The 13,214-nt window shown below is 37.1% G+C and overlaps 1 protein-coding gene across 6 annotated transcripts in view; it reads left to right on the forward strand.

Moving 5' to 3' along the window:
* Positions 1–13,214, forward strand: part of KLHL5 (kelch like family member 5) — a 127,340-nt gene that overhangs the window by 77,081 nt on the left and 37,045 nt on the right. For all 6 annotated transcript variants that reach the window (XM_027836160.1, XM_027836162.1, XM_027836161.1 and 3 more), the window contains 2 exons: positions 1,106–1,318; positions 7,777–7,963. In XM_027836160.1, the coding sequence (XP_027691961.1) occupies positions 1,106–1,318; positions 7,777–7,963 (400 nt within the window). The remainder of the gene's footprint in view (positions 1–1,105; positions 1,319–7,776; positions 7,964–13,214) is intronic.

The following is a 13,214-nucleotide window of genomic DNA, read 5'->3' on the forward strand; positions in this document are numbered from 1 at the left end:
TTCAGATGGCATATTATTTACATTCTTTATTCGTAACTGCCATCTGAATAGGCTGACATTTTCAATTCAACAAACATTTATTAAGTATCTACAGTAATATGTGCAAATAACTGATCTTTTTGGTAAAACTATGGGTTGAGACAGGGTAATGAACTGACTATAGGGGAATTAGAAGAAAAGTAGAGTTTAAATTGTTGGGTTTTTTTTTTTTTAACAAAAAGAAAGGATCGTAGTAATTACATATTAGTTGGTGTATTAATATTAGTACCCTTGCAGAGTGAAAATATAATTTTATTCTTCTCAGAGATGATTTATTAAATAGTTCAGGGAAGGCTACTCTTCAGACTTAAGGGCATTTATATCTTATTATGAGGTATACAACAACCCTAGTCACTTGGTTCTAATCTGAGGTCAGACCTTTTGTTATCTTCTCTCCCAAACACTTGGGAATCCAGATCCCCATTCCAGAGCCATCCTTTGGGTCAGCCTTACTGAGGTCAATAAACATTTCTTAAATGCCTACTGTGTTCCAGCCACTATGCTAAGGGCTGAACATCAGACAGATCCAATGAGTTCCATATGTAAATTATAACACTTACAAATCCCTAGGACAAACTTGCTTTCAAGTTTGTTCTAAACTGCTCTAAATTCTATTAACACATCCAAAGTTTGGTTCTAGGGTTCTAAAAATAAGGGTTTATACTGGGTATACCTTGGAAAGGCCCAAATTTAAAAGACTTCTCAAAAACATTCCAGCTTCTAAGGAAGGGAAGTAAATGCAAAGTGTTCATATCTTTTTCTACAAGTTCTATTGGGTCATCCCCTTCCTGAGGGAGAGTGGTGCCTAAATGCTGCTATCCAATTACAAAATATATGCAAACTAGTCTATGTTTAATCTTACCTGTAAAGCAATAAAATTTGATTAAGTTTTATTTTAATTCTATTTCCTTGTATACAATAATTTACTTTATGAAAGGCTTAAAGGATAAATCGTACTTTGGTGTTTCTGTCAAATGGTTTTCAGAAACTTCAGGTTTCTATTAAATAAGCTGCAGTATCAGGAAGAATATTTTTAGAAGTCTGTATGATTAATTTTTTTCTTCAGGAGCATTTCATGGAAGTCATTCGAAACCAAGAATTTGTATTATTACCAGCTAGTGAAATTGCAAAGCTTCTGGCAAGTGATGATATGAATATACCTAATGAAGAGACAATACTAAATGCACTACTTACATGGGTCCGTCATGATTTAGAACAGAGACGAAAAGATCTAAGCAAACTTTTGGCTTACATTAGGCTACCTCTTCTTGCTCCACAGGTAAGCATTAAAAATGTTTTATAACTTTATCGTACATTAAGCACCTGTTCTGTTAATTATATTAGTATCTACAAGTCTATACTGATTTAATTGCCTGTCCTAACAGGTGAGATATTTATTTATATACAACTCAATGTTAATTGAATGTGGTGAATGGATGGTAGAATTAAGAAAACAATGTTTTTGGTCAAAAGCAAATCCAGAAGATACAGGTGCCTAGCTTTTGTAAAATTAGACTTTTAGTTATGTTACTTAACTGTTTCAAACCAATTCCCACAATAAGAATTATTGGGTACTCTGAGCAGATTTATGCCTGTGCATAGGAATTACATTTTTATACTTATTCATTTACAAGGTATCCCCTAAGTTTTAGTAGCTTTAACAGCTTAGAAATATACTAAGACTTATGGAACACTACATTTTTCCTACTTCAGATTATGAGGCAAAAAAATTATTGCCTCAAATTAATTAAGCTGACATTTTAGTAACCCTAAACTTTTCTAGAAGCTCAATAAGATCAATGCTTGTAACCTCCAGATTACATTTTTTGAGCTTTTTATGAAGTGTTAGCAATGTTTAATAATTTGCATTATGTAAAAGGTTGTTATTTACTGTTCCTACTATTTGTGGGGAAACTTAATTATATTTTTGCTTAATAGAGACTAGTAGCAGTGATGCATTTTGGGAAGAATCTGTATGGTAAGAGCTTGTTCTTTTAGTCTATCCTGACTATGAATTCACAATTCTATATCTTTAAGTCACTTATTTCTTGAGTTTCTTTATGAACAAATCTGAGGACAAGGAACAAAGAGACTATTTCTGTGTGCTATTCCTGCTACTTAGAAGGGATTAATTTTTTATGTTTCCTATAGGATTGAAAATAAAATCTTAACATCCTAACTGGATTCTGATATGAGTATCAATAAGTTGGTAGGAGAAGAGCAGAGGAGGAGTGATACTGTCAAGAATCATGGGGATGGGAAATATGAAATGTAACTTAAGGCATCCAGGGCAGGGCATCTGGATATTCCATAGCCACTTCAAGCCCATGCCACATGTCTTTAGCTAGAGTTCCATAGCTCCATAAACTACTTAGATAAATCTAGGTTTGTTCTAAGTGACTTGGTGATTTTAGAAAGGCAGCAGAGATGGAGGGTGGATTGGGGAAAAAAAAAGTATTGGCTCTGGAGTCAGACAGCCTGGGGTCTAATCCTACCTCTGCCACTTGCTACCTGCATGATTTTGGGCAAGTCATTTAACCTTTCTGAGCCCTGCTTTCCTTATCTGTAAAATGAGGTATGTATGCTCTGTAAGGTCTATTCCATCACTAAATCCATGGTTCTTATGAGAAATGATTCTTAAGGCCTGTGATTTTAAAAAATATTTTAATAATTGCATTTCAACACGTTTTTCCCTTTGTGATCCTATGTATTTTATTTTATACATTTAAAAAACTTATTCTAAGAATGAATCCATAGACTTCTCCAGACTGCCAAAAAGGACCCATTACACAAAAAGATAAGAATCCTTGCTCTAGGGGGACCTTTTAAGAGAGGTAAAGGGGATTGGAAAGAGGGATGGTAAAAAAAAAAAAAAAAAAAACCTGTTCTGGTACAGTGGCAGTAGAAATAGAAATGAGAAAAATATTCCAGATTTGAAATCCACAGAATCTGGTAACAACATAAATATAAAAGGTGAAGGAGAAGGAAGAATTCAAAAACAATACCAAGTTTTCATAAATCAGAACTGGATGAATGGTGATACCAATGGAAAAAAATAGTGAAGTCAGGAAAAAGTGCATATTTCAAGAGAAGAGTAATGAGCCCAGTTTGGGATATGTTGCATTTTAGTCACCATGACTACATATTTTTTAGACATTTATCCATCTTTAACTCATTTAACTCAATACTCAAATAGATCTTTGATTTCATTGATTTAGAAGTTCCTTCTAACAAAACAGAAAATAATGCATTCCATGCCTGCCCAACCTGTGTGACTCTTATCCATATCTTTCAATAAGTTCACCACAGGGAATCCACCCAACATGCTGGAGATCTTCCTCAATTTGTTTGTTTGTTAGGGTTTTTTGTTTGTTTTTTCTTCCTCGATTTCTCTTGACATTACCTGGGTACTAGTGGAACATTCTGACTGTCTACATTAGATATCATATACAGGCACATATGGGATAAAAATTAGAGAGATGTGCACATAATAGGACTGTGTCTTTAGTTTTACTAGAAGGTGGGAATAAACAAATATTTGGCTTCTGCTTTCAAGATGTTTTTGTTTTTATGATTTGCCATTCTTTTATAATCCATAAAGTTACAGAAAAGGACTGATTCAATTAGTATTTGAATATGGGCAAAAGTGTGTCTTTTAAGTGTGTCTTGCTATCTGAAGCATTATAACATGAAACATTGGTTTCTGTCTTTTCTGTTTAATTCCTGATTTTTAAATTTGATTTATGAATTTTTTTATATAAACAAATTTTAGAGGCATTGCCTACAGGCTAGAAAGTTTATATTTTGGTGTATTTGGTGTATTTTGGTGTGTATTGGCAAATTTCTCTCAGTGTTTCTCCAACTGGCCTTAGGAAAGTTGATTTCAGGAGAATTGACTCAGGCCCCCATAGTTTATCTCAAATTGTAACCATTGTTATGACTTATAGCAATTTTCTCTTACTATTTTTCCCATTTTATTTTTTGTTTAAAGTGAGCCACATTAATTACATTTACCAAACCTAATGTGATGAACATGGACATTAATCACATTTAATTTAATTCATATTTTAATGGGTCATAACAATCTTTCATAGGAATATAAAATATCATGAAGGTACTGGGATTTAACTTTCAATCTGGCAATTAGCCTTTGGCATACTGTACTCATTTTCTAAACTGTGCCGTTTCTTTCACTTACTTTTGGGAGACTCGCATAGACCTTCTGTATTATCGAATTATGACTAAATATGATCACTAGGGGCAGTGTGGCATAATGGATGTAAGGCTAGCTGAGGAGCCAGGAAGACAAGGTTCAAGTCTACCTCAGACATCTTGGCTGTGTGAGCCTTGGCGATCCACTTAACCTATCAATGCTTTAAGCAACTTTCGAAAGACTGTAAGTTGCAAGAGGGTTGCTATGGAAGAAGGAGTTTTATTATCTCAGAGTTCTTCACAGCAATGAGATTACAATCCCCATCCCCATCCCTTACTGCTGTGAGCTGCATAATTGTTGAGTATCTTTGCAGGAAGCGTAATGAAATCAAGAGATGGAGTGTCCTGTTTGCCATTGTCACTGCATCAAAGAGTAGTAGGGAGGAAGGCATGAGAAGATTGGAAGGGTGGAAGGAGGATAGGTTAGAAAGGGCTTTGAATGCCAAACAGTGAATGCTGTATTTGATCCTGAAGGTGATTGGAAGCCACTGGAGTTTATTGCATAGGAGAGTGACATGGTAGAACCTGTGCTTCAGGAAAATTAGTTTGGTAGCTAGAGGACGTATTGGAGCAGGGAGAGACTTGAGGCAGGCAGACCCACAAGCATGCTATTGTAATAATCTAGGCAAGAGGTGATGAGGGCCTGCACCAGAGTGGTGGCAGTATCCAAGAGAAGGGAGCATATTCAAGAGATCTTGCAAAGGTGAAATCAACAGGCCTTAGCAACCGCTTGGATATGAGGAGTGAGAAATAGTGAGAAGTCCAGGATGACTCCTAGGTTGTGGGTCTAAGAGACTAGGAGGATGGTGTTGCCCTTGGGAGGGGCAGCTAGGTGGCGCAGTGGATAGAGCACGGGCCCTGACGTCAGGAGGACCTGAGTTCAAATCCCGCCACAGATCAAACACTTACTTGCTGTGTGACCCTGGGCAAGTCACTTAACCCCAATTGCCTAAAAATTAAAAAAAAAAAGTAATAGGGAAAGTAGGCGGGGGAAAGGGTTAAGGAGGAAAGATAATGAGTTTGGTTTTAGACATGTTCTGTTTAAGATATCTGCTGGACATCAGTTTGAGATGTCTAACAGGCAATTGGAGGTGTGAGATTACAGGTCAGCAGATAGGTTGGGTCAGAACAGGTAGATTTGAGAATTACAGATTGAGAAAAAAATGACATCTTAATTTTTGCTAACTTCTGACTAAAATTTAGCGTTTCCTTCACTTGTTAATTAAAAAAAAAACATTGTTTTGATAAGGAGTCCATAGGCATCACTAAGCTGTCAAAGGAGTCTGTAACACACACACACACACACACACACACACACACAGCTAAGAACTGGAGAAAGAGGAGATGTTTGAGGTTGCAGTCTATAGAAAAAGACAGGAGAGGACGAGATTAAGTACACACATAGAACAATTGCCCTTAGCAAGGAGAAGAGGTACCTCATCTTACCCCAACAGCCACTGCACTATCCCTAATAGTCATTAAAGTGCACTTTTTAATAGCTTCAAGTATTGCCTGTTTCCTCAGAGTAATATCCATTCTTAAAAACCACAGAATTAAGAACAAAAGAGAGCTATGAAACCCATATGTAGGGCACAAAATCCCACACTCAGCTGACAAAACTAATTAAAACTCAATCTGATTTTACCTGGTCTGACTTCATCTGGTCAGAAATTCTGAGTCAGTATAACTACTGCTATCATAAAATGGAACCATATAATAATCATTTCTTTTTTAAAGTAATTTTCACACCTACACAATTGTTCATCTTCATCTTAAAAAAAAACTGCTAAAGTGAGATGCTGTGCCCTTGAGCTATCATCTTATCTTGTGTTTTCTCTTTCACTGCCAATTTCTTAGAAAAAAAATAGTCTACATTTCCTTACAACTAACTTCTGAAACCCTTTCAGTTTAGCTTCTGAACCCACCACACAACCAAAATAAAATTCTCCAGAGTTACAGATGAATTCTTAACTGACAAGTCCAATGGACTTTACTCAGTCCTTATCCACCTTGACCATTGTTGTGCATTGGATCCAGTTTGATACAGGTAGCTAGGATCCATGGCCCATAAACACTAACACTGTGCTTGTGCCGTCCTGACACATCATTATGTAACCAAAGACAATGTAAACTTAGGAACTTATTGTTAGCATGCTGCCTTCTTTGGTGTTTCTATATATATAAAAGCACTGGTCAGTAGGTGTGGATGCTCCCATTCCTTGTCTTGACCTGCCACTACGAGAATAAAGATAGACCTCTTATCTACGTCTCCACTGTCTTCTCTTGGTCTGGCCAAATCCAGTGTGAACCTGCCTGGAGCTGAGCTCTGCCTTATACCCATTCTTGTAGATTTTAATAGTGTTGATCAGCTCTTCTTCCTGGATATTCTCTGTACTCCCTTGACTTCCATGGAACTTTTCTCTTTTGTTGGAATTGAATTGAATTAGCACTTACCTTTAGAATCTTCATTGTAGGAGCATATCTTGGAACACATTCCCTAAATTCCTTTAGACCATTACCTACCAGACCCTATGAGCTCCATTCTTGGTATTTTATTGAATTTCATTGAACTATAGCTAGTATCATATAATCACAGAGTATGAGTTAAAAGGGACTTCAGTAGCCATCTTATCCAATTCAAATAAAACCTTTAAAATTAAGGGTTCATTTAAGTATGTATATAGGAGTTTTTTTATTTCTTAGAATATTTGACATTTGGAGTTTTCTACCCTTCAACAGGTGCCATTTTACCATATTTCACCACGTAATCTAATTGTTGTACCCTGTTTTTTTTTTCAGTCCAAAAATTGATTTAGACCCTTTCATCACGTAATCTTTGCATGGTATAATTCTGTTCATCTCACCACTTAAAAGGTAAACAGAGCAGCAATCTATTCACCAGTGGCATATGGATATACATTTATCTCTCGCACATGGTGAGCCATGAGCCTAGAATTCTCAATGTAGGCGCATTGTCAGTATTCAGTTTTAGTGTACATTCACAAGTATTCTGTGCATCCTAATCTTGCGCCAAAGACAGTTTAGTAATAAATGATTTTTAAGTAATACCAGTACACTTTTTTAAAAAGCTTCACATAACGATCACACGCCCTTTTTTTGCAAAAAATTGGCATAAAGTCTACGACAATTATGTGGTGAAATACAGTAGGTTAGCACTTACTGAGAAAGTTCAGAGGTTTTTCCTTGCAACTTTTGAATAGTAAAGCTGAATGTTCTCCTCCTCTCTTTTTTTTGATGGGGAGAAAAAGTATTAAGGGAAGAATATTTGATAGAAATGATTTAAATACATTGTACTCAGATTTCCATTGTAACATCTTCCCCAATTATCACTTTTCTGAAAAGATTTAAATTGTGAATTTTGCAAATGTTGCATATTTGAGCCTCTTTTCATTTTACAAAATGCTTGTTTGACCTTGTACATTTTGAAATAGGGCATAACATTTTTTGTCAGTTACATATTTCTTTTATTTTTATTTGCTTATCATTTGGCATACTGTTTTTTAGTTCCTTGCTGACATGGAAAATAATGCACTCTTTCGGGATGACATTGAATGTCAGAAGCTTATTATGGAAGCAATGAAATACCATTTGTTGCCAGAGAGACGACCCATGTTACAAAGTCCTCGCACAAAACCTAGAAAGTCAACTGTTGGCACATTATTTGCAGTTGGAGGAATGGATTCAACTAAAGGTATTATGAAGAAGGCACCTTTATTTTATAGAACAAAGAAAACAAATGCTTATTCCATATTAGTATATGATTGATAATTGCTTTATCAATAAATCTAAGCCTCCTTCCCTCCGCCAACTAGTTACATAATAATACCTAACCAATAAAGAAAGGTGGAAATCTGAATGGGAAAATGTTCAGTGTAGGCTCTCCAAAGATCAAAATATAAAATACAAAGGTGTTAAGGGAACTGAGCAAAGAGAGGAAATACTATCCCAAATATTATGAAGAAGTGAGTCTTCCATACCTCCATATTTATTGCCAGTACTACTGTGAGTTCTTTTAGCCTTACGCTTAATATACCTACAAAACTGAACCCCCAAAAGAATTTTACAGTCTTGCTCCAGAGGGAAAGATATGTATTAGAGAAACATACCAGTATAGTATAAATTGAACTACCAAGAATATGGACCGGGGAATCAATAACATGCAAATCTATCAGTAATGACTTCTGTATAACAGATATGCAATCTTAGAAATATATAAGCATGCAGTTATTTCTATAAAGAGGATTACAATTGATTCTGGGGGCATGGGCAGGAGTCAGTGGATAGAACACTAGACCAGGAGTCAGTAAGACCCAAGTTCAGATGCAGCCTCAGACATTCTTATTTGTAAAATGAAGGTAATGATAGCACCCACCTCTGAGGTTTGTTGTGAGAATAAAATGAGACATCCTAACTATTATTCTCTCTCATTATCTATACTAAGAACCAGTGGAACTCAAATGCACATTGACTTCTCAGCTTCTGGGATAGAGGTAGAGAAACGAGAGACTAGACTGCAAAGTCAGACCACTACTTCATCGTGGCTGCTTGAAAGTGAGAAAGCCATGAATGTGCCCATCTTGTCCACAGACAGAAGTGAGAGGAGAGAAAAAGAAAACTCTCATTCCTTTTTTGGGCAAGAGAGTGACAAGAAGGGTCAAAGTCACAACTCCAGAATCCCAGCAGTCCTATCAAATTAAGTCATCTTCCATTCTTGTGTTCCCTCAGCACACCTCCTTGGAGGCAGTCCCTGTTCATATTAAAAGCTTTGCCTGCATGATGTTAGTTTGGAAGAAAGGGAATTAGACAACCATTAAGGAACAAAGATTTTACTCCCTCCTTCAGGTTCACAGTGTTGAATCAAGAGAAAGGTTTCAATTGTCAGATGTGCTTTTTAATATAATATCAAGTAGGGCAGAGCTGAGGATACAGCTGTAAGATCAGTTATTAACTATGATATTACCAAGGAAAGTAAGGAACCTGAAACACTTTAACAAGGGGCAGTGATTTTTGGTGATCTAGAAAATTACTATGTGTTCCAGCTTTTACTTTTCTCCTTCCCTTTCCTCACAGACATATGTGCCAAGTAGATTTGGGCATATTAGGAAAACATGATTATTTCCTAGTTGGAATAAACTCAGATGTTTTATTTTATTTAGTGTGAATGCTGAAAGTTTCTTGTTCAGCAGTTAAGAATATTCAGTAAAACTACACTGATGCTTCAGCCACAGCTACTATCACTATTACTAATGAGACTCTTGGCAGATTATTACAGACCTGCCTTCAGAGTCCATGTTTAGGGCTGCTGAGTGTTCAAGGGTTGTGACTACAGGTTCTAGCAGATGGCTCCCACCTTTTCCCTCTGAACATGGCCCAGTTGCTGTTGCTCCTAAGAATTACTACTGAAATGCTTTGACCTCTCCAAATGACTAGCAAAAATTTCACTTGACTTTGTGGCTACTAGGGCTTTAATTGAGAAAGGACTACACAGAACCAGAAAGGGGCTAGAACTTTCCTACTTAGAGTGAGACATGTATCTGGTCACACGTAGAGGCTTTTCAAAGACCAATAGTAGGAAGCAATGGTTATGTATGGAAGAAAACAGTACCTATGTACTGTTAACTGCTAAAGCTTGACCAAGTCTCCAAGTATGATTCATACATATACACACAGAAACACACTCATATATATACATATATATATATGTATACACACACACACACACACATATATACACACATACATAAATAGATAATAACACTGCTTTCAGTATATCACTCACCCTGCTCAAAAATTTGAATTGGTCCTTCTTACCTGAAATTTTTAGCTTGACTTTCAGAGCTATATAATATGACCCACATATACTTTTTTTGGGAGGCAGTTGGGGTTTAGTGACTTCTCCAGGGTCACACAGCTACTAACTGTCTGAGGCTGAATTTGAACTCAGGTCCTTCTGACTCCAGGACCAGTACTTTATCCATTGCACCCACTCCAGTCAAATTGATCTGTTCTTTTTCTTGAACTACCTTATGCAGAGAGTAAGGCCAGTGTTAGTTGATTAGCTGATTAAAAACTATCTTACTTTCCTCAGTGTCTTGCATCTCCTTTCCATTAACCCAAATGTTACTCATCCTTTAAGTGACCAAGTCTGAGTGCTTTGTTATTACTATTTTTCACTTAATTATGATTATTACAGACCAGAATAGATCAGGATTTCTTTTGCATTTGAAATTATTTGTGTCATGACTTCTTGTTAGGTTGTTAGTTCCATTAGAGCAGGATCTTATTTATTTTTGTATCTCTTCCAGCACCAGTAAGTGCTTAATGAATGTTTGTTATGATGGATTGGATTGGATTGAAATAGTCTCACCACCTTCAGGAAGCCTTGAGCCTGGTTGCTTCAGAACACAATAATTTCTTCTTCCTGTGAACTCACAACACTGTCTTATCCCTCTTTTAGCTTTTAATCATACACTGTCTTGTGACATCTCTTGAATCATTGTTTTGCATTACTACTTAATGTTTATTTTTGTCCACAATTAAACTATAAGCTCTTTGAGGAAAGGAACCCTTTCTCATAAATCTTTCTATCTACCACAAAATATAGCACATAGCATATAATATGTGTTCAATAAATATTTGAATGAGTGATACAATGACATAGCTGGAAGAGATTAAGTTATAAATATTTGTCAGTACACACAGTGGCAGAGCTCGGACCAGTGTACCTTCACAATTCAAAGCTCTTTCCATGTCGTCATTGGAAAGTAAAATAACAATCCTCTGAACTGCTCGGAAAGGCTTCATTGAGGATATGAGATTTAGGCTGAGCTCTGCAGGAAAAGGTAGGATTTGAAGTACAGAAGAGAGTCAGGAGGCATTCTGGGCAAGAGAAGGAACGTAAGTAGGAACAATGGTGTTCAGTGACTATGAGCACTGGCCATTTTGGCTAGAGCAGGTTTGTGTTAAGGAATACAGGTGAAAGGTATGTTGGGGCAAGATTGTGGTCCATGGGGTACAGCAAAGCAGGAAGATGCTAATGCCTCTTCTTTAATGTTATTTCCACTGATAAAATTATATCTGTTTCTGATGTTGAATCATTTGACAGTGCCAAGGACCTTGATGATAACTTTCTTTTCTGGATTTCCAGTAACTATAGCTATGTCATCTGTAAGAGCAAATGTCAGGCTGCATCCCTACAGGGTTTGCTTCCCAAGATGATCATGTCCGAGAGCACTGGGCTGGAAGCATTACTGTTTCCCAAGGCTTTGGGGTTCAGGATCCTGGGCTGTCCCAATTAGAGACAAAGTGGTGACAGTTTGACTTACTTGGCACATACTGCCTCCTATTTCTGTCTCAGGGTGCCTGGCTGCTTCACATAGGCCAGCTTGCCTACCCTGTATGTGGCAGCTAATTGGCAGTTGTTGGAGATGGCTACCTCTTCGTCACAGGAGTTGCCTTCCCAGATGATGGCCTTGAGGGTGGGCTAAAAAAAGGCAGATTTAGGGGGTACTGCCCCTCTCAGGGCTCCCATGCCCAGTTGCCTGTAGATTGGTCAGTAGTTGTTACTGGTGGTGATGATAAAAGTGGGCTTCCTCTCCACAATGATTTGTCCTTTCAGCTGTTAAGCTGCTAAAATATAACTGACACCAGCACAGATATATCATGCCTTAGGTATTATCCAAATGTCTGTGGACCCTCCAGTTGAGTTTTAGAGTTAGCAGTAAGGAAAGTGAGAAGGAAGGGAACTTTGGACAGTGCATTTCACCTGCCACAATTTTTTTAACTTTCCCAGGAATCCTGGAAGGGTCCCTTCTAGATAAAGCAACTTACCTTCATCCTGGAGTTGGTTCAGGTCCCAATATGCTTTTGAAAGTAGATGTTACCTCACTCTGGAATTTTGAAGTAATGCTATTTCTCTGGGATTGTAAGGTGCACGTGAACAGAAGCACTGATTGATTTCTCCTACCCATTTAATTCCTATATTTGGCAGCAAATACTTCTCTAAATGAACAAATCGTTGTCCATATTGAGTAGGGGGAAAGAAAGCAAAAACTTAGGCATCCAGATAAGATTTACAGAACGATATTCTTTAGAGCTGATTGAGACCTCAGAAGGACTAATTGCAACAGGGTAAAATGAAGCACTTTGTGGGGGGGCCTGCCCTGGCAGGCAGGGAGAGTAGGGGAAGAACAACTTCAAAGATTTCTTCCCAGCTTTCCATTTTTGTTCAGGAAATGCAGTATCTTCTCTAGGAGGTATAATTTGTGGAGAAGCTAGACTTTGGGATATTCAATCATTGTAATTGGTTAAATAGAATGAGGAGCATGTGCTGCTCTGAAGGTTCATTAACAGGGTGATGCCAAGGTATGTTCTGTGATCATAGAGGGGTCTTTCTGGCCAAAGGTTCACTTAAATATGAAGTCATAATTTTGAAAACAAGGAAGACTTTTATGGCTGGTTTAGGGATACAAAGCAAGAAATGGTGAGAAGCAATTAAAACTACTTAGGTGTGCAGGATAATAAAGGATGGCATGAAGATACTATTCCCAGTGACCTCTTTCTTTAAATTGCTTGGCCATTACCAGGAAAATGGCTTTTGGCCGTTATCTCTAGTTTAAGGACAAAGTCTCTTTGATAGAAGTCCTTGCAACTTTGTTTTGGACCTAAAATGCTAGCCTAGGTTGTTTGGGTGGAAAGGCGTAGAGAAGGAAGGCCAGAGATATCATAAACTTCTGATACCCAAAGATTCTAATATTAGATGAAAGAGTATCTTGATTATTAATAAAGCTATATAGAAGTATGTGTGCATTTATGCATCCTCTAGTAATAACTATCTATTTATATTCTAAGAAGATGATAATTATATTTACAAAAGTCCTAAATAGCAGATATGTTCTTTTTGAAGAAAGGCCATACTGTAGCAGCCACAAATCAGTCATTAT

This window comes from Vombatus ursinus, unplaced genomic scaffold (genome assembly GCF_900497805.2).
Source record: "Vombatus ursinus unplaced genomic scaffold, bare-nosed wombat genome assembly UNPS02014818.1, whole genome shotgun sequence".
Lineage (NCBI taxonomy): Eukaryota > Metazoa > Chordata > Mammalia > Diprotodontia > Vombatidae > Vombatus > Vombatus ursinus.